General features: G+C 42.8%; 1 protein-coding gene across 1 annotated transcript; it reads right to left on the bottom strand.

The window, feature by feature from the left end:
- Positions 1-13,965: 13,965 nt before the first annotated feature.
- Positions 13,966-14,439, bottom strand: LOC111069194 (eukaryotic translation initiation factor eIF1-like). Its single transcript, XM_022359137.1, has one exon. It carries the CDS (start codon positions 14,356-14,358, stop codon positions 14,035-14,037), a length of 324 nt encoding a protein of 107 aa, XP_022214829.1. The 5' UTR covers positions 14,359-14,439; the 3' UTR covers positions 13,966-14,034.
- Positions 14,440-22,678: the final 8,239 nt, after the last annotated feature.

Below are 22,678 nucleotides of genomic sequence, written 5' to 3'. Positions count from 1 at the left end.
AAATGAGATATTAATTTCTGGCAGGCAAACTACCAAAACTTCAAAGCAATGAGGTTCAAGGTGGAATTGCCGAACTGCAGGCATGACTGGAGGCAATATCAGCCGCCACGCCACGCCAGGCCAGCCGGCAGGCGGTGTTGCGGTCCCCCGTCCCAGTGCCGGTCCCGATTCCTGGAAAGGTTTCACGAGTCGCCAACGAATGTGGCCAGGTGAAGCGGTGGGGCATACATATAAGCGGCATTAAGCCAACTGGCCAACTGTGCTCCAGGGCCATTTCTGCAATGGCTGTCAGTGTTAGTGTTAGTCTTAGGGTTAGGAAAAAAAAAAAGTACACAAACTGATCAGAATGAGCACAAACTTTGAGAGTTTGTGACTGGCTTGGCCCCCATCTCCGGGCAGACGGCCATTTTTCGAAGTGAACATTTTCGTACCGACTGAGAAACTGAAGCGGGCGGGGGGTGGGGTGAAGGCAAAGAAACAAATACAAGAGTTGGATCTTAAGGGGCCGTAAATGTGGCATTTTATGTGTCATCAACGACAGCGCGTCGGTGGCGGCGCTCGGACCGAGGCGAAAACTTTGCAATCGAACGTAAATTAATTTTTATTGGTTGCAAATTTTGCCGGCAACCGACTGCCTTATCCACATTCTGAGTCGCCACAAGAAGCAAGGAAGGGTAAGGTAAGCCAAGCGCGATGTCTGTACATGGGTTTGTAATTGAGTTTCGGAGTTGGCGAATCTCAAATTAGGTTCGAGTAAATAAAGCTAAGGTACATATGTACAAAGAGATATTTGATTCATTCGTTTGTTGGAATATCCCACGTACATATGTATACCTACGATAATAATGATAGAAATGGACCACCTCGTAATTCGAGAACTCAAATCTTGGAAGTTTTTCTTTGATTTTAATAACCCATGGTATTAAGCTAAGATCTTCAAGGATCATATAATCCAATATATAATCAAATATAATATTTAATATCAGTTATGTCTGGGAATTATCTGTTTAAAAGATACTTGGGCAGATTTCTTTTTTGAAATCCTTGAAATATTATTCCCATGCATTACTTGTAGGGATATAGTGCTCAGGGATAAGTAAACATATAAATTTATATAGTATATACCTTTATACAGAAACCGGCAACAGGTAGAGGATACATATGTATATTTATGTAGAAGTGGCACTTCAACACGGGGCAACCGGCAAAGATCAGGACACAATTGTGGGGACACGGCGGCAGAATCAAATTCGATACGCGGTGCTACGAAGTGATCCTCTCTTCGCCGTGGCTGTATAAAAAGTAACGAATGTGCGCAATAATAAAAATCATTAAAATAAAAATGTTTATGAGAAGGCATAAACACGACTTTATGGAAGGAGCGACGCGGGCAGTGGTCCCGGGCCGGTACCAATGTTGGGGCACTTGATGGCCGATGGCCGGCGACGCTGGACAGACAGACGCTCTGAAGAGCAGCAGCAGCAGCAGCAGCAGCAACAGCAGCATAAAGAGGCCAGAGGAGCTCAGAGAGTGTCAATGGGCAAAAGTATCTGGGCATTTGTTTCGGTCGGAGTACATACACACACACACATCTACAGAGAGAGGTACAGATACAGGCACTGTGATCTCTATAGATATTTTTGGGATACCCAGTGGGGATACCCAGTGATCTAATGTATTTTTTAATTGGTAATTCTGGGAATAAGAGAAATAAATGAAAATTTGCCTGTAAAAATTCGATGACAGGTTCCGTTTTTGGTAGATATTTATGTATATTAATTCGACTAAAGGTGTTTATCAGATCTTGCTGATTCTGGGTATACTTGTAGATAATAGCTGCATAAATGACTCTACCGAATAAGAGCTTAATATCCTTGGTAATGTGTACCACATATTTTTCTCAATAAATGATAGTTCTTCTGCATTTAATTCTCATAGTGCTCGAAGTGGTTTCTAACCCACAAATAGATTCCCGATGCCTGATCTACTTTATGCTGCCTGTGGCATACTCTACACGAACCCAATATACACCTCTTCTATACTATTGCGAGGTAGCACTCCGAGGCAGACAACGAAGCCAGTCGGGGGATTGGGATGCTAACTCATTTTGGCGGCGGCTGCGGCATCGACTGCTTCTGCTTTTGCTTTTGCTTGTGCTGCGTCTCCTGCGTCGGGATAGGATAGTCATGTGATGAGCACTGGGGAGGCAGCACGGGCAGAGAGAGTCCAGTCCAGGTTCGCTTGAGATTGAGCTTCAGCTTCAGCTTCGGCTTCGGGCTCCGGGCTGAGGTTGTGGCTGAGAAGCAGGCGCAGGCGCTCGGCTCAAAAATAATTTGCAATTTCTTGGAAATACTCACTTTTGCGCTGCCTGCGTTGACGTCGTCGTCGTCGCTGGCGCAGCTTCTCAAGAACCTTTAATGGAACGCCAGAGGGAGGGGGGACCGACCGACCAGAGAGAAGCTGCGTGGAGAGGCAGGGCAGGGACGGCCGTAAGGTGGCCGTAATGAAAATTAAAATACGAAACACTCAGGCAAAGGTCGTGGAACAGGACAGGAGAGGACAGGACAGGAGCGGACAGAAGAGGAGAGGAGCCAGGAGCCAATGAGCGGGTACAGGGTATGCCCCTCTACATACTCTTACCCCTCCCCCACTGTCAACAGTTGGGTCCACGTCCACTCTTCGTACCTCTCGGGGCTTTGGGTGAGTCCGCTCGGTCGGATTGCTTGTCGTTATCTTGTCATGTCAAAATGGTCTTACGAAAATGTATCTTTTGTATTCCAAGTGCAAATGAGCAGCACAGATACAAAACAACATACTCCAGCCAGACCGCGCTTCCCCCTGAAGATCAACCCCCCTCAGTCCGAGCGTTCAGCATTTTGTTTCGCGACTCCTTTTTGTACCCCGTACTGGGAGGGTGCGATGGGTATGATGGAACACTTAACCTCTGCCCTCTAAGCACTGACACTTGAATAGCATCAGTGTGCGAATTTCCGATAACCTTACAGCTATTGGCACTATTAGATAAATATATAATAATATTATAATAACATACTAGTTACTGTTCGAATAATAAAGAGTAATGATTTGGTCCTACATTTATGGACGCTCAAGAAATCTTAGCAATATCCATAATTATTAAGATATTGGACTCCGATAGATATTGGAACTTATAAACTGACCAACCTAAATTCATTTTGAATAAATAATAAAGGCAACCCTGTGATATCCACAAATATTGACCAATATATAGAAATCTGAATGGCATCCTGTAATATGTAGAATTTTAATTTTAGTTCGATTGTTCGATATAAATGCTAACAAGAATGGAAAAAAGACTACTAACTACTCAGCATTACTATTGGAAACTTGTTTTAATGGGCATTTTATAGTCGCAACATGGAGACTGCAGGCAGCATTCCTCTACTTGTTATTTCTCTCGATTTTTATTTGTTTTGTTCACTCGCAATTTTTATGCCTTTATTGTGTTTACTTTTGTGCCTTCGCCTTTTTCTGCAAATGCTTTTAAGACTTGAAGACTTTTTAGTTTGTAGTTGAGCGTACAAATTTGTGCCCGATCCACCTCTATCCACCTCATCTCGCCGCACACTCAGGTGGTGAGGCAGGAACAGGATCGTAAGTGTATCCCATGCGACTGACTGTATTGGTGCCTGTATCTGTATCTTTTTCAGTGCAAAACGCGAGCTGACGCTCACTCAGAGGCTGAGGAGTGAGAGACTGAGAGGCTGAGAGACTGAGGACTGAGATACTGAGGACTGAGAGACTGAGGCCTGGATGCTGATGATGACACAACATGAAAAGGTAAAACACGCTGAAAAATATTAAATACGCTACGTCGCTGCCTTTTGACAGCGGACGTAAATTTGCTTTTGCCTGCACTCTGCACTCGCCCTGCACTGCCCTGCCCTGCCCGGCACTGGATGCGCCGGACTGTTTAATTGCACATGAGATCGGTGGCAAGAGAGAGAGTGTGGGACCGGGATCGGGATCGGGACCGGTACTGGGACCAAGTGTGGCGACTGCGCCTCTCCGCTCAGGATCTCTTGGCAATTAAAATAGAGTGTAAGTTAAGGATGCATAAAACGCTCATCTTTATGAAGCCCCATATTGTCATTCCCCCACAAGCCACAAGCCACCGCCACCGCCATCGCCATTTCACGTGTTGACTTTAGGGCTGTCCTAGCCCTGATTCGCCAGAGGCAATAATGCTTAGCCGGGTGTAGTTCTGTTCCAGGGAATTGAGATTAACAGATAAGTAGCTGACTTGCTATTATACTGTCTGAGATATGCCGCAGAGTCCACTTCGAACCAGTTTTGAGTAGCCTGGGAGTACCGCACAGGCTTGAATATATGCCCCACAGATTTAAAATTTCAACTGTCTCGCACTTTTGAAACGCACTGTTTTTCGGAAAAGGATGTCATTAGTCGGGCCCCCACCTATAAATCAAATTATATTTTAATTTTTGCAATTTTTGTTATTTTTTTGTTCGCTTGTTCTTCGCTTTCATGTTCGTTGTTGTGACTTGAAGGACAACAGTCAAAAGGGGACGACGTGAAGTCGCTCTGTGTCAAATGTGTCAAAATTGCGGCAAAATAAATGAAGTTAATTAAATTCTGAATGTGGCACACAAACAACCAAATCAAATCCCATGTGCAGATGAAGTTGAAATCAAATCTTGCATATCGCCGCCGCCCTCACACACCACAGAGCTGGTTGCTGAATGCTGAGACCCTGCCTGCCCCCCAGTCAGAATAAAGAAGGAAAAAAAAACATATGCGAACGGGTTTAGAAGCAACTTGCTCCCATTTCCCACAATTGTTGCAGTAATGGGTATGCGATGTCGGGGGCCTGGGGTTAGGGGGCTGGTGGCTGGGGGCTTAGGTCTGGCAACAATATCGTTTCCTGCAGTGCCCCACAAAGGCGAAATCATCATCAACAACAAGAAAGCAATGCGGCAGGCAGTAGTCGAATTGTTGGGTACCCTTGCAGTTGTGTTCCTTCCCATGATCGAGTGATCCGAATGGTTTTAAAATCACCCATATCACCTGATTGAAGAGTAAAAGGTTGTGAAAATGTATTCAGGATTAGTTCTCTTCAAATCCGTACTACCCTCTGCAGTAGGGTATCTGCACACAACAACTTTCTGGGACTCTCTGCCTGTCAGCATCGGCATCGGCGGCGGCGTCGTCCTACCGCATTCTAAGTTCTATTGGCACAAAGACCGAGTTTCGCCTTTGCGATTCCTCCTCTTCGTCTTTGACTTTTCCCATGCCACACACCAACACACATGTATCTGTATCTCGTATCTGGATTGGTGTGTGTCCGCGTATCTGTTAGATACACTTTGTTCGCACACAGATGCCCTGGCGGTCTGGTAGCTAAACTCGTTTTCTGAGATCTGGGGCCCTGGGCCACTGCTGATAGGACTTGGCTGCTCTCTGAAAGCTCTCCCTGCTCTCCATGTGTGTGTGTGTGTGTGTGTGTGTGTGTAGCGCCTGCTGCTGCCGGCATAGTTTGCCATTTTCAAGGTCGATCTGCCTGTCCGTCTCTCCGTCTGTCTGTGCTGATTTCTTCTTCTGCTGAATTTGCTCAATGTGCTGCCCATATCTCATGGGGGTCTAACGACTAGCCAAGTCTCCGAGCTAATGTAATCTGGTGCCAAGTAATCTTGGTCGTATAACCATCTTCGGGCCCCATGCCATTGCCGTGTGCTCATTGCAGTCCAAATTTGTTCAGACATTTACTCCTTCTGGGGCCGTGCAACAAATAAAAAATCATTTTTTACGATTGCCTGAGATCTGCAGCCTCCCAGCAGAATCCGAAAAAGTATCTCTCAGTGTGTGTGTGTTTTCTCAGGCGACTGCTCTGCTGCATGGTGCAACATTTCGCGCTGCAGGCTGCATGGCTGGCTCTGGCTCGGGTTCTGGCTGCTGCTGCTTTACTTTTCTCCTCCTTGTCGCTGCTGTTTCCTGTTTACCGACGCTGCTCCTCGGGGCTGACTCACCGCCATTGAATGTTCATCGCCTTTCCGCAGTCCGGACTTTCGCTCCCGTCCCTGCCAATTCCGATTCAGTGGCAGGATGCCATCCGTCCCATCCTTTGCTCTTGGCCATCTTTTTTGCAGTAGCTGGGGCCCAAAACAAATTGCGATTGCATCTGCGAGTTTTCTCATTAATGATCAGACAACTCCCCCTTCGCATTATTCACCAGTTTCACTGGAAAAATTAAGTGAATAACTAAAAGTTATGGGCTGAGAAATTGTTGGCTCCAGAATGGGAAAGTATGCAAAAGCAAGAGGCGAACGTCGCGACGTTGCCGTGTAATGAATGAATGATAATATTAAATGGGAATTTGCATGACAAATTTTATATCTTTTCAAAACTAATGAAAAAAAAGTTTCACAAAAAATTTGTCGGGTGTAAAAGAAAATATCTTTGGAGAAGTTGAGAGTCAAGCAGCACTAAATTATAATTAGCATAATTCAATTCATAGTTATTAGGCTTCTCTTCAGTCTTTTAGGTGTTATTATTACACCTCTGTCCTTTCCGGCTTTAGAAATAATTCACGAGGAGAATTCGAAGTATTTAGAAAAATAAAATAAATGGTACGGGCATGTAGATCCTTCTTCCAAGCATTTTTCTAGTAATTATGCATGTAGAATAATTTCACTAACACACACACCACTGTAGTAAATATAAATAGTTGCACAAAAAATTATACGAAAATTACACATATACAAAAAATGCATTTCTTCTGCAAGCAATATAATTCTCAAGAAATCGCAATTGTTGGTTTCATTTCTATTGTATGACTTTTCAGTTTTACACAATCGTTTTTACCCCTTTTACCAACTGTTTGTTATCCTTGCATCACATGTGCCTGAATGGCTGAATGGGCAGGGCCGTATCTCTCATCAAATGCAAAAAAAGGGAAAATCCAGCGAAAATAAATGCATGATGCTCTTTTCTTTTGTTATTCCCTGTAGCAATTGTGGCACACACATAATTAGAATGTGGCTCATATGTAGGACAATTTGGCAATTTCAGCTATCTTTGGAAACATTTTTTATACTTATGAGGGACGGGCAGGACGCACGTCCGAGCAAAACTACGTGGCGAACAAAGGAGGATGAGAACAATTGCAGTTCTCAGAATAGAACGAGGACGGGTAGGAGAGGAGAGGAGCGACCGTGTCCTGGGATGCAACTATCTTGAGTGCGAAATCACGTACGGGGAATGGGATTCGTGTACTTCGAAATGTTTAGCAATAATTGGACTGGACGATCAAGCGACACCTGCTGATTAGATTCAGCATTAGAAGGATCAAGATCGTGTTGAGTAAATCCTTCTTCTGGGAATTCCCCGGCCCAAGCTGAGAGCGGAAGATCTTCATCGATCGTTGATCGTTGATCGCTGATCGCTGATCGTTGATCATTGATCGTGGCCGGTGTAACGACATCTACATAGAAACCCGCTCGCTCTACTCCAAAACTTTGTTCAGTGCAATGAACTTTCGAAACTAAGAAGAAATTTCAACTTTTATTTAAATTTAGTTGGGTATGTGTGTGTGTGACTCCAAAAGGAATAATAAGCGAAATAAGAAAACTGGAAATAAGATAGAAAAATGCTTTGCGATCCCTCCACACAAAAGCAATCAAACGTTGTTTAATTTTATACAGAGAACATGTCTCTACGGCCATCGTAAAGCCTCTCCAGTCCCAGTCCCAGTCCCAGTCCCAGCCTCTCCGACCTGGTCACTCCGCACCGCCCAAGTCCGACGACCATCTGCGATTAGCATAACATCAAGTGGGATTGGAATTGGAATACAAATGGAATGGGAATGACCGCAGCCACAAATACTTAGAAGATTAGGCAGAGGAAACTAGCCAAAAGAGCTTTTGGGTCCAACTAGAGACAGAATAGAATCTGCTGCGTACCCATACCATACCATTAATTAATAACTTCTATGAAATTAGCGACAAGACATTATTTATACGTCTCGTTGTTTCACGTGGCATGCCACAAATGGCAGTTGAGCAGAGGCCGAGGATGTGCCATGGGCTGCTAATAATAATTGCCAACTGTAGAGCTGTGCCTTTTGTTCTTTGATCTATTGTATGCTTCACTTGTTTCCAGCTGAATGGAAAGAAAAGACTGAATTTAGTCTTTTGGTAATCGTGGCTGGCTCATACATCAAGTTTATTGGAAAGATTTCGTGCCGCCTCCACTCCAGAACTGTTCAAGTTTAACGACCTTTGAAAACTTGGTCTCTTTTTTTTTACCGCTTTTGAGATATTTTATGGTGTTTGGTTTATGGTACTAGAACTATTTATTAAGTTAAGTTTTAATATCGAAACCCTACGAGCGTCAGCAAGCTGTTGGTTGCTTCAGACATGACCAGAAATGATCAGACATGTTCCTAAAAACAACTTTTTGATTAGTAATTAAAGTACAGTTTTTCCCAATAAGCGAAAACCTATCCGTTAAAGTACAGTTGCACCCAAAATGATTAATATTTAAAGGGAAATAGATCTTTGAGAATACATATGGGAAATATTAATTATTAATGATATAATAATGATTAAAAATTAAAGGGAATTAAATAGATCTTTGAGAATACATATAGGAAAATTGGAAATTTATTTGAATGAAAACATTGTGATTCCATCATCAAATTCTAATTTCCATTTATTATTTATTTATTTATTTTTTTTTTTTTTAATTTAATAACTTACTATAAGTTTTAAACCTTATAGTAAGTGATGATAAACTAGCAATTGCTGCTATAGCCTTCAGCTAATTTCCATTTACATATTTATACGTTCTTTTTAGAAGAGCAGCTAAGTAAGCATTTAATTATATCAAATTGATGTATCCCTTTGCCATCAAAATATGTCAATAAAAATAAAAATTGAAAACTCTCCATCAATGCTATTTTACAATTGACTGAATATTTTTGTGTTGGTCTAAGTAAGTTGGATATGTAGGCCATGGGCTTTAATTGATTAAATCAGAGAAGAACTTAAACATCTTTTAGTGTTAGTAATTCTCAAATTAGATTTTGTATGAATAATGTGCGGATTTAATTGCAAATCGGTGTATACAAATGGGTTAATTATTAAATTTATTAGTTCAAAATGTGATTAGACAAGTGTTAAGGCTGCAGCCCACTAGCAATTAACTTAATAACTAAATGCAACTGCGAGTATTCGTAAAAGCGTAATTGCAAATGTGGTTACGTTGCTGCTGTCGAACGATGACTCAACGACTTGTGACTTGCATCGAGTCATACGATTGTTCCTGCATACAGCCCCCTGCCACTACTACATACTGTAGTTAGTCATCCAAAGAGCTCCTGAATCAAAAGCTAACCAAGAATGCCGTTCAGGTACGATTGTGTGCAGGCGGCGGGGCAAAGTCAAGGGGTGCCCGAGGACTGGGAACAGGCGTGTATCTGTATCTGTGGCTGACATAAAACAACTAAAAATAATACAAATACAGTGCCATAAATCTTGTAGGTGAAAGAAAGCCAGCACAGAGAAAAGAAGAGAGGGAGAAAGACGTGGCATTGGTGAAATGCAAGAGCTCTAGCTGGATGCTGGCTGCTGGATGCTGCCACTCTGACACTGGAGCAGGGGCTGGGCTGGGTCCCTTACCAAACGATGGCGGCGGCGGCGGCATCCGAAGACTCTCCAAAGTACTTTCCTCTAATGGCAGTCACACGCATTAGAATTACCTTTAGTCTGAGTGCCAGTATGGGTGCCTAGGTATCCATATCTTTTGTGGATGCCCATGCCCCATGCCCCATGTCCCGGAGTCTGTGTATAAGTATCAAACTGTTTCAAATTAACAAAGAAAGGGGAGAGAATGAAGCAAATGCGACGTTTTTCGAATCTCTTTTGAATAAATTTAGTCACAGATCTTTGGGGTCGGTCGTTGTCTTCGTTTTTGGTAATAACATTTGTCTAGTTGGATGGTCTGTCCGTCCCCACACCTTGTCGCTGCCTGTATAGAAACAGACGGTTCATTGCTATGGTCTTGCCAGATCCTCCTTGCAGATAAATGTAAAGATGGAAAAGAAAGCATCTTGTTCATTATTTGTGGCCAAGAAACTGAAAGAGCGGGCGCTGTGGAAATCTGGGGGAAAAGGTATCGTTTTCCTCGTAATAATTTCCCAGCCCAGCCAGTAAAGGTATGCGATGGGATGGGGTGGGGGGACTGGGATCATAAAAAATGCATCGCCCTTGGTGTACCGCTCGATCAAATTATGTTAATTTGGAATTTAGTGCGAGTATCGGAATAACGACAAAAGGTAACTCACACTGACACAGAAAGTCATGAAGAGTCACTTCCAATGGTAATGCTGGTAAATACAAATGGTATAACTTGTTCTTAGATATGCTGATCAGATGCTGCATAGGCGGTTATAGTTAGTAGAGAGTTTTAGGTCGTAAGGGAATAAATGAAACCTATACTCTAAATTGAATGTTGAAACTAATGTGAAATAAAAGACTATTCTTCTATATTCCTATGATTTTATATTTCTATTTTCCATAACTTTAAGGAGAAAATTAAGTTTATAATTAAGATTTTTAATTATTTATATTTTATATTTTTTTATATTATTTTATTTTATTATTATTTTATATTATTTATTGTTTATATTATAGATATTATAGATTTACATTTAATAGATTTATGATATCTTGCATTTTGAATAGGTGCTACCGATCCTTAGCTTATAGAGCAACTGTACTACAAATTTTGATTTTCCGCTCTTAGTTCCATATCATAGTTGGCACTTCCACAACTAGTATAGAACATTTCTACTATACACCCTTAAGTATTTCCAATGGATTCCAGATGATAATTTTTGTAATTCCATCAGTGCGCAAGTTTTGTAAATCGGATTCAGGTATTGATATTGATACCTGTACCAGTTTAGGAATTTCTGTCATTGCATTGTATTATGGGGATGTATCCAACTTGCTTTTTTGTTGTTGTTGTCGTGTATGGCTTGTGTGCGTGTACGCGCTGCTAGTCCCATGTGGGTATATCGTGTCTCCTACACTACACACAATAAGCGGACAAACTATAAAACTTGAATCAAATCGGACAAAACAAAAATAAAATTTTATTGCATTCCAGCACTAAAATCGTTCGATCGTTGCTGCTGTGTCTGTGTGTGTGTGTGTGTGTGCGTGTGCTCTCAGACAGCAGCGTCTATCTCTCTCGCTCACTGGAAAGTGTGCAAAGAGCGACACAGCACAACAACAACAGCAACAGGAATAAGAAGATGAGCAAGAAGCAGCACAGCAGCAGCTACAATAAGTATAAAGAAGGATCGCCTCGACAATGTGATACCTGGTAGGGTAACACTACAGGTTCTAAAGTTCTATATGATTACAGGGTTAACATATCTACTAGTATATAAAGGTGATCTACGTTTAAGAGTCGACAGAGAGTCGACAAGCATTTTCCAATAGGAACTTGCATCCGCATGAAAGCGTTCCTTATGTGACATTAATATGTAACCAATGCATATACCCTTGGAACTCATCGAATGCCAGGTAAATAAAGCAGCGCAGCAGCCGCCGATAATTCCAGCTTTGACTGTTATCTTGTCTCTCCCTCACTCCCTCACTCCTGCACTCCCACTCTTCGATTCTCTCTCAGCGTTTCTGTCCCACTCAATCGGAGTGTTTGTCTCTGCGCTCAGTGTGTCTCTGTCGCCATGTGCGTATGCGTATGGACATCTTCGCTTCTCACCCCCCACCGCAGGGAGCGCACAAATGAAACTCTTTGCCTAATATTCCATTAACGGGCTTATTAAGGCAGCACGTATTGCTGCCATCGGACTGCGGACGACCCACACAAACACCAATACGCGTGCACCCAGGAAGACAGACAGACAGAGACAGCGACTGCGACTGCGACAGAGAGGCAGATATTGAGAGAGTGCGTGAGAGAGGGAGAGAGAGTAGTTTAATAAAAGGTACTGATGCATAAATGGGTGTTTGTATCTAAATTGATCGAATTTGGGGACACACACAAGACAAAAGCGGGGCAGGCAGATGAGCAGCAGCGGGCAGGAGTGGGGGGAAACAGACACCGGCAGAAGAGACGCTGCGCGATGCGCCGCCGCAGTGTACTGTCCAGGTAGAAATTCCCCCAGTTGTGGAAACAGAAAACAGTTGAGAACAAGTAAGAATGATCAAGTTAATGCAACGACTATGGAATTACCCTATTGATCGAGTAGGAAAACCAAAAATAAAAGGAATATAACCATAGAGAATTATCCCATCGGAATGAATTCTGGTAGGTGGATACAAATACTTGTACACTGTACTTGATATGAAGTAATTATAGAGTTATCTATACATATGTAGGTCACCAAATCCATCGGCCATCTGGCCTGTTACATACATCTACCAATATAGTATATACCCATCTCCATCACGACTACAGGGAATAGAAAAAATACAAGCGACGCGACCGCGAGCGAGCGACTCTTTGACTTCGACTTTGACTGTGACTTGGACTTGGATAGGGACGGCGGCTGCTAAAGCAGGTACAATTTTATAATTTCGTTTCGTGTTTAATTAAAGGTGAAGTTTTAGAGAAATAATAAAGAATTATCGAGAGCTCGACCAGGGCCAGGGCCAGAGCCCCAGTCAGAGCCCGAGCCAGAGCCAGATGATGTTGTCCCACTCCATAGTACGCACACACATACAAACACACAGAAGAACCGAATTGAACATTGATCGTAAAGCGATGAGACGGATACGAAGTATTGGGAACAGAACCCAAAAACACACAGTTTTCCTTCCCTACTGCATGCTCTGACTTAGACGACTCGGACGACTCGGTCGACGGCGATCATTATGCCATAAATAAAGATTCGTTCCGTGCATCTCTCGGTCAGCTATGCTATGGGAAAAGTATATATGTATATTCTTATAAAGCATTTTTATTGCAGGCACACACATAAAATGTGTACCGCACCCCTTGGAGCTCCTAAGCCTAGACTCCCAAATTGGGTTCGCCCATAATTATGGCTTCAGTTATGATCAAAGTTCAGTTATTGTTGGCCCCGGCAATGTACAAATCAATGTTCGGAATAAAAGAAATTTAATTGCCCCCAGGCGGAGATCGAGCTGGGTTCTGGGTTCTGTTTAACTTTTCTATTCTTGAAATGTTGATTGTTCTGGACATTTCTGCGATTGCTACATTCAGAGGCATTGATTTAGGCCATCAATCAAAACCTAAGGTATATCAAAATTATCAGTCATATCAAGGGAGTTTGACTAGAAAATAACTGATTTTCAAAAATGAATTCAATTCCGAATATTGTATCTAACAAAATGATTCTTAATTCGATTCCCCATTTTCACAAAAAAACTTCTTGCAATCGCCACCTATGCAAATCAATTTATGATCCTGTGCAATGGAAATTTCAATTTTGTTATTTATTTCGTACAAATTGAACATCATCAAGCAAATTTGGGAATTTGTCAATTCCACAAGCGAAAATGTTTGGACAGGCTTAATGACAACACTTGTCAAAATCAGACAACACAAACTAATCATTTTCATTCAGATGGGGCAGATCGGCGAGAGAGCGCGTGCCAAACACTCAGCAGTGGTCTGTCTCCGTCTCCGTTCCACGTTTCCCTTTCAGCATAGAACGAACCATGACGCCGATGACGGCTACGCGATGGCGATGGCGATGACGAGGCACTTGACGAGGCAACACTGTTTGACGGTTGCCCTGCTGCCCATGACTTCCTATGACAAATTTATGCCCCTGCACTAGAGATGTCAAACTATCGACAGGGGAACCGTGACCATGACCATTTAATTGTTTTGATTTACTACCGAAAGTTCTAACACACAACTCTATTTAAGAAAATTAAATAAATATTTAAAAACTCATATTTTATAATATTTTTCTATATTCTTTTGTGAGTTGAACTTATTAAGTTTTAGATTAAAAACTTAGTCCTTGGTATCTGCTTAAAAGCTGTGAATCCTCAGCTGATCCAACTTGGCCAATCCCATCTTAGTCAACCATCGACAGATATTCTCACGCTGATCGCCCTGCAGCTGGATAACTTTGCCATACTCGACCACAGCTCCATTGCAGGCAAATTCCTTTTTACAGCAACGGACTATTTTCTTCAAGTCGTACTCCAGGGACAGGCCTTGGACAGTGGTGATTATCCTGAAACCGTTCCTATGCTGAACTCTTATGTGTACGGGCCAGTGTTGACTGTAATCCTTACTGCCATTGCTGGCATCCGCAAAGGGGTCTCGAGTATTTAAGTTCTGGATAGACATAGTACGATGTTGGTGTAGTTACAAAATATCGTTTTGAATGACTTGAAATTGAGTGATTTGAGTGATTTTTCAGGTATGTCTAACAAGTCGGGGCAACGATGTATCGCCGCGCAGAGCCTCACTACATGTGTCCCCGGAGTTTAGTGTCATATTTCCGTGCAGAAATGTGTCACTTTTTGGGCCTATTTTGGATAGTTCAATTCCTATAGTTTTCCAAACATTTGCATCACTGGAGTACAGCATGTAACTAATGGAACAACTATGAGGCACGAGCCTGGGGCACGCTTATCGCATCGGTCGTCGGTCATCGTCATCGCATGCCACGCCCGCAACGAGCCCGCTGAAGTGTAAGTGTCTGCACTTACGGTTTTATCGCTTGGCCTTTCACCCGGCGACCCAGCGACCCAGCAACCCAGCGACCGGGTCCGGAATGAGCTGCAAACACTTTTTACGACATTGACAACAACGGCAACAAACAAGTCTAAACAGAGACAACATCACAAGACAATTGTGCTCGGGATGGGTCCGCCGATGGGTCCGGGTCCGGGCGTAGTAAAATCGAAGGCTATAAAATTCTCTAATTGTTTTTTCGCCAAAGCAAACAATTGAGATTGAGAGCGCCAGGGCTCCGAGGCTAATTGATTCACACTTTCTTTTTGGCTGTAAAACACGATGGTCGGCATGGAGGTGGAGGCAGAGGTCCTCTGCTTTACGAGCCCCCTCACTCTCTCTCTCTCTGTCTCTGGCTGAGTGTTTGTTTGATCAACAGCAGAGAGTTCGAGCCATGATTAAATCTTTACTGCTCTTTACTCTAGTGACATTTAATTGGTTTTATGGACCGTGGGTCTGCCCTAAACCATCCCAGACTCCACCCCCACCAAGCTGGTATCCATTCTGGCAGCTTAATTGGCCCAATTCAATGTGGTTAGGCAAATCAAAAACAAACTGGACGACGAGCACTTTGTTAGACCCAAAATTACAAGGGATCTCGATCCAACTACGACCTCTTCTGAATGCTGATGCGGCTGATGATGATGATGAGGCAAATACCACTAGAACATGGAAGGGGATGAATAGGGGGCAGGGCACCACTGACGACGAGTTAGACGAGTAGATAATGATGTTGTGATGTCAAAACATCAACCTGACGTCTGGTCTGGTCTGTTCTGTTCTGTTCTGCTCTGTCTGTCTGTCGGTGATGGCTGTCAAGTGACGGATGGCGCGTGAGGATCACAGTCGGCTAGGGGAGTGGAGTGGAGTGGAGCGTACCAGCGTGCCACTTGTTGTATTGTTTGCTTTTGGGTTTGGGTTCCGTTCCCATTCATCTAAGGTAGGGTAGCCCTCGGACCATTATTCAAATAATTCAGAGATCTCTGACCCAATCCCAGCTTCAATCTCTGCCCTGCCACTTGACACGCACGGGTCGGCTGCAGCGGCAAAGGATTAGCTCCATTTAATAAGCGCTAATGATGAGATGGCTTCTGACACGGATTGATCTTTTTCCGGGAGTCCCCTCCTTTTGCTCCCACTGTGTGCCGTGAGCAAACATACTACGATAAACGGTAACGGTTACGGTTACGGCTATGATGCAGGCCACGATACGGCAGCTGTTGACTTTTGACACCCGTAACAAAGCGCTGATAGAAATGCACCCGAATACCCGTGGGTCCGTCCCCGGCGTTATGTGTGTGCAGTGCACTTTGCCGACTCCACTCCCGGGAGAAATGGAACAATGAGACATGAGACGACAGTCGACAGTCGACACTGATGAGTAAATGAGAGCGGAAGGGAAATTCCATGTTATAGCTAACATGGGGCAGATGAAGAAGCTCATAATCATTATTGCCAAAATGTTTTTAATTTGAATTTATCACAAGAAGTGCTAATAAAATATGAAAGATTTGTGGGGACGATTTTAAAGTGGATATTCTCTGGCTTGATATTATAATTTATATGTCATAAATACATATTTTAGCAATTAAACTACAGAATGAAACAGAGTTGAAGATATTTAATAGAAGTTTGTAAAATATAATTTAATATTTATTTAATAAAAAAATCCACCGATTTCGAAAGTTGAATGCTATAACCTAAACTGTGTGTGAGAATATTTTAACATTGTTCTGTTAAACTCCCATCAAATGTCGCTGTCTTTTTACCGCATTGCTTGAAAATTAATTTTGCTTATTTAAGGTGTAAAACTTAATCGATATACTAGCCCATATGTGAGATATTTTTTATAGAAAATCTAGCAGAGATGATCCTCCTAATTGAAGATCCCATTAATCAACTTCAGCGCTATATGGCTAGAGAACTTCCCTTTTGGGTGCACCAAGTTGATACTCTTTCTACCACTCTGGTTGCCGGAATTTGAATGTCGTTGGGCGTAGACGTCGCTTATACACCCATTACTCAAGTGCCGTCGCGGACAGAGCGCCGACAAATCCATCAGCAGCAGAGCTCAACCCTCAACCGAGCAAAACTGAACGAAGACTCGAGCAGATGCGAAGGCGGCCTCGGGGGCAGGTTAAATAATAAACGAATTACGGTTATGTAGCCAAATGTAAAATAATTCATTTAAAATGGATTCGGAATATTCGGTGGAGTCTTTCCCGTACCGGACCACATCGGACTGTAAATGCGGCAGTTTTCCACTGAATTTAATTAGCGGCCTCGACAAATTAACGGAGGTGGATGCGGTCGCTTGGACGCTTCGCTGGGTTTTCTTTCACTTCACTCAACTCTTCAACTTTACCATCATCTTGGGTATACATATATCATACATATATATGTATGTATGTGCATTGTACATGGATGAAAGTTGCTTCCCGGGACAGCAGTTCGTCACTGATCGTTGCACAAACTCCCAACCCCAACCCCAACCCCAGCCCCTTGGCACCACAGCACCCATCTCCATTGCTATATCTGGGCTTATCGCTGGTCTAGCATCGGTCGGAGTGACCCAAGTGAATTATTTAAATGAATAAAATATGCTAAAATGTGTGTTACAAGTGTGTCCGACTGTCTGGCCATGCATATGCTCGGATCTAATGTAATAGATCATATAATTAGAAGAATTATGGTGGAAACAGCAAACAAACAATGACAACAATTGCGGCCAGAGCCGAAAGGCAAAGCAGACAATGGCAAATAATTTTAACAAAATGTGTTGCGTTGCCTCTATCCGGCCAAAAGACTTTCTGCCCAGCCGGAGATGGCCAGAGTCCAGCGGCAGTCCACCGGCAGTCCAGCGATGATTTAGGGTCAATTGAGGCGCTTGGTTTTCTTCCCTTTTTGGGGAAAGTGTGTTCGAGTTTCGAGCCGAGTGCTGGCTCAGTAATTTGCATATTTCTGAAATGATTTTGATAAATGCCAAGTGCTGCTGAACTGAAGTTTTTGAAAGTAAATATTAAGGAAATATATTATATTAAAATAAAACACGCACGAGGGCGTTGCTGTATTTAATCGGTGGGAAACTATCTGCCACTGACCCCTGCACACTACCCATTGATCAATATAAAATTAGCATATTTCCATGCCCATGATATTCTTTTACTTGGTGTAACTTTGTTTGCTTCCAATGTTCGCTATCCGGAATATAGTAACACATTTTTGGGACATAAAATATTCGTTCCTTCAAGCTTCAAACCTAGCAGCAGCAGCTGAACATTTTTCTTCATAGATATACAACATACATACGTATGTATGTGTGAAGATGGGCACTAACCAAGGATGTTTGAACAATTCTAGCCAACCACAAAAGGCCTGTGCTGGTAACATTTCTGAAGAGTAGTAACCTTAGTCAAGAGTATATTTATTTATTGATTTATATTCGATTCGGTTGCAATGTAAAAATATATCTAACTAAATTTAGTTATAGCTACGAGGCCTACAACTAATATTATTTTTTAAATTATTATAGAACAAGTGGAAATTTGATAGTTTCAGAGATTCTGTGCAATATCTTTTAGGCTGTAGCTGAACACTAATAAATGTTTATGAAATAAGCATTAAACATTGAGTTTCCGCTTACTAAATTTGTGAAAATTGTCCTGGAATTGTAGCTCATGTAAAATTAATTTGCAGAGCGTTCCGCTTATGTTAATATAAGAGCATGCAATATTCTCTATGCCAGATATTTACCTACAAATGTACACTCTATGCTCGAGCAGATGCTTGAACAGGTTGCCTAACATATTTGTGCACTTATGTACACGCAGATGTATGCACATATGTACATATGTGTTTTGGCATGAATACATTTATGCAAGTGGATCCCAGAGCACCGCCTGATGTTCCTGATGCTCCTGACTCCACTCCTGTGCAGAAATGGAGAATGGACTGCGGAAACTGATTTCCACGCTGGCTTTCGTGAAATATAATGTTTCCCTTGGCATATTTGCAGTGCATATTTGACGTGGATATACATGTATGTGTATGTGCAAGGCTGCAGATCAGAGATGGGCTTGGGGTCGTAAGAGAATACGGCAGGCAGGCAGGCAGGCAGGCAGGACAGGACATGTATGTAGACAGGACCTCGGCCGAGGCAGCATCGCTGTCAAGTGTGTGCAAACAAAGGAAAACTGGGAAAGTGCCACTAATTACAATTCCCACACACAGAGGAGAAGCGCCGCCACAGCACATCACAATCCTCCCTCCCTCCCACCATTCAGTCCACATTTGCATCCGTTGCAAGTGTCTGTGGCACAGCGGAATGAAGGCATTTGTTGACCGGCCTCTGGCTGCCTTGACTGAGGTCCTGTCGCGTCCTTGTCAACGGACAGTGGGAGGATGTTTGCCCAAGTCTTTTGGTACAGCGAATAAGTCAGATCTCGGTTGCTATATCGAATTTCTGTTCTGTCTGTCCACACAACGCTTTGACCTTTCCGCACATGGCTATCGATGCTGAGGACGAAGGGGAAATCGATTGAGCTCAATGGAGACTATCCTCGAGAGAGTACGGCCCGGCCCGGCCCGCCTATGCCGCCCGACCGTGACCACATTCAACGGGCCTGACTCTGCCGCTCGATGATTTCATTTGCGGTCTATCTACCTGTTCGCAGCCGTACCGTCAGTGACTGCCAACACCATTCCCGATTGAAATTTGAACAAAAAATTATTTACAGAATACAAAACGAACACGAACGAAGGGGCAATGGAAAAGCGAATGCCAGGACAACGAAAATGACAACACAACTGTCCCATTCACACGCACCCCGGACCCTAGAGAGGAGGAGGCACCAAACTGGACTGAGAGGAGTGAGGGTCGTGGACGGGGGCCCACTCAATTTCCACCTGCCCCGGTGGTCAACGTCAACGTCATCACCGAATTCGGTCACCTGAAAGTCGCGCGAACAGGTGAAAAGCGTCACCAGGCCAGGCCTTCGTGTTCCGTCCGAATGTTTCGTCTATCGTCGGGTCTAGTGTTCCACTTGAGGACAGACAATGTACTCATCCAGCGGAGCGTCCAATTTGAGGCCATTTATCTGGGGGGGGGTAAGAAGCCCAATTAGCTAGTACTCGCATCGTCGCATCGTCTTGCTGCATTTCTGCTCAATTAATTTTCACTGAAAATTCAATTTTCCCAAGTCCAGCAAGTGTTAATAGATGGGCGGACAGCGGGCGTAAGCAGACAATTTGGTAGGAAACATTTTCAGAAGAGCGAAAATGTTGCTCATATTTTAACTTGGCTTGGGAAAAGTTATATAATATTTAAATAACTTTGTCAGCTTGGAGATTATGTTTTTAGTCGTTCTTTTGTGGGACTCTTTTGTATTTTAATTAAATTCCTAGCAAAATACTTAATCTTTTAGGTCACAAAGTTTTTTCTTGTTTCTTTTATTAAATAAATTTGCAGTGTTTAATGTTCAAAGTCAACTCTTGGTTTTGTGATTTAATTTCTTAGCTTGGCAGGAAGGAATTTTGCATCCTGCCTGCAGAGCTGTGCGTGTGCAAAAAAGGCTGCAAGGAAGTCCTTCGACTGGCTTTGCTATCGATTTATCTTGCTAAGACGCGTTACAAGATTGATGAAACCTCACAAGAAATGCAGTTAAGATGAGATGCATATATCTTTCGGTAATTTGCCATGCAACCAAACAATTAAGCTGAGAATTGCTGCGCATACAATTCCCGTTTTGGGGATCCTCCAAATCTGCTATCCTCAATTAATCTCTTTACAAAAAGCCGACCATGAGCTTGACCTGAGCTGCACAGCCACTGGCCCCAGGGCGGCACTAGAGATCCCCCGCTCAGCCGCAGCCTCATGGATATCCGATCCATCCACACAGCTGCACAGAACGAAACGTCACACTTCAATCAGACAATAAAAATATTGAAATGAAGCGACTTGCAGACAGGCACTGGAGTCAGAGATTCACAGAGCAGGGGCACCCGGGCCAAGCAGCGTCAGTGAGGCGGCGAAATAAAAACGAATTTCGCAGAATCATTTTAAATGAAGTTCATTTTTTTTTTTTTGTTGCCAACGTTGCTGTGTGGCTCTTCCCAGGTAATCCGGCAAATGAATAATTGATCGTGCTCTATAATTAACGGATCCACTCAATTGCCAACATTTTAATGCAGGCAGAGAGCCGAGCCGAACAAAGCCCAGCTCTAGCTCTACGCATATATATTTTGAACCATTTTCATGGTCACCTAAAAATCTCATGTGCAATTTTCATGACTCGAACGGAAGTCATGAAGGCAAACTTCAGTTCAACGAATCCATTTGTAAACTCATTTATTCTGGCAGTTCCCATTCCCATTCAGGTAGCAATTGCAATTTGCTTTTCTAGGAAAGTAGCTCTAATGGCAGCCCACCCCAACCAAAGCATAATTCCATGCAACAGCTGAGCTCTGAGCTGGTTAAATATTTGCCCCCTCCAACGCCATACAAAAGTATAATTGATAATTTATTCAGTTGAAATTTAATTTTTTGAGGCTATTATTAATTCGATTACTCAATGTCTTAGCCCAAAGATACAGATACAGATACAGATACAATGCGTGTGTGTGTGCCTGTATCTGTAGCTTAGACACCTGTACCTGTACCTGTACCTGCGGCCATGTGACAATGCTTCATGGCTCTACTTTAATTGGCAGCGACACACACACAGACGGGCTCAGAGGCCTGGCTGCGGCATTGGTCCACCCTTTGTAGATGTATTAAATTTCTATTATCTGGCCCATAGCATCGCTTCGTGAGGGTGCATTGGATCGTTCTTTGAACTCTGACTCCTCTGACATGATTTATAGGGAATGTGCGCCTGCTCTGGCCTGCTCTGCGCTCTCCCATAGAGTCAAGTAATCCTCATCTAATTGAGTAAATTTAGTCAATCTTTAATTTATTGTTAAATAACATTTGCGCACACAGAGACAGCTGCGAGAACTGGTTTAGCCCACATCGCTGAGATGATGTTCGCACCTCGAGCTCTGTTAAGTAATGCCCCCCGAAAGATGATTGTCTCTCGTCTGTGTACTGGTTTTTTGCGTATTTGCGGAAGTGTTTATACCCATATGGATGCGCGCATGGGGCTGAGGTTGAGGCTGAGGCTGGGGCTGGGACTGAGGCTGGTGTCCACCTGGCCCCGCCCCGAGCCAATTGTTGATCGGTCATTTGTGCGGAACCAGTTCTCGATCCGACCACTTAGCCATCGTCACTTCGTCAACGTCATTAGCCAGCAGTCGACTCTGTGTGGGGCATGGTATACTTATGTACTCAATTTCGGGCCAAGGGGGGCAGAGCAGATTCATTTAGTTCAATTGTTTTGCAGGCATTTCCTAGTTGGCTGCTGCCCTTAGGGGCTACTTTAGGGGTTTCAATATTCAGACATTGTGGAATATTACTAAAAATTCACAGCCATATGAGAGGAATTAACATAGAAATAGGAGTAATTAATATACCTTAATATTGTTTATTTATACTGATTTTTATATGTAAAACGAAATTTTTCTTTTGCGCTAAAATATTCTAATATTTAATGTTTAATATTTGAAGCAATCGAGAGAAATTTATCGATGTGGAAGCTGCTTTTAAATTTTTAATAAGAGTCTGTTACAGAATCGTTTTTAAGTTTTTCTGCTAATGAACTCTCTTTTATAGTTCGGATTTATTTATAAAATACATAAATGTATACTCGGTGGCATGGAATTTTTAAGTAAAGCCACCGAAATGTGAGTATATTGCTTTTTAAGCTAAATTAAAAACAAATAGAAGCTTCTGACTGATCCATAAAAATACACATAAACAAAATACTTGGAGAGTCCATCAAATGCTGTGATATCTTGACATATAACAATCAACTTTCGGCATGTTCAGCTCTCA

This window comes from Drosophila obscura, unplaced genomic scaffold (genome assembly GCF_018151105.1).
Source record: "Drosophila obscura isolate BZ-5 IFL unplaced genomic scaffold, ASM1815110v1 contig_200, whole genome shotgun sequence".
NCBI lineage: Eukaryota > Metazoa > Arthropoda > Insecta > Diptera > Drosophilidae > Drosophila > Drosophila obscura.
The sequence above is the reverse complement of the archived record's forward strand: the minus strand, read 5'-3'. Positions and strand labels throughout refer to the sequence as shown.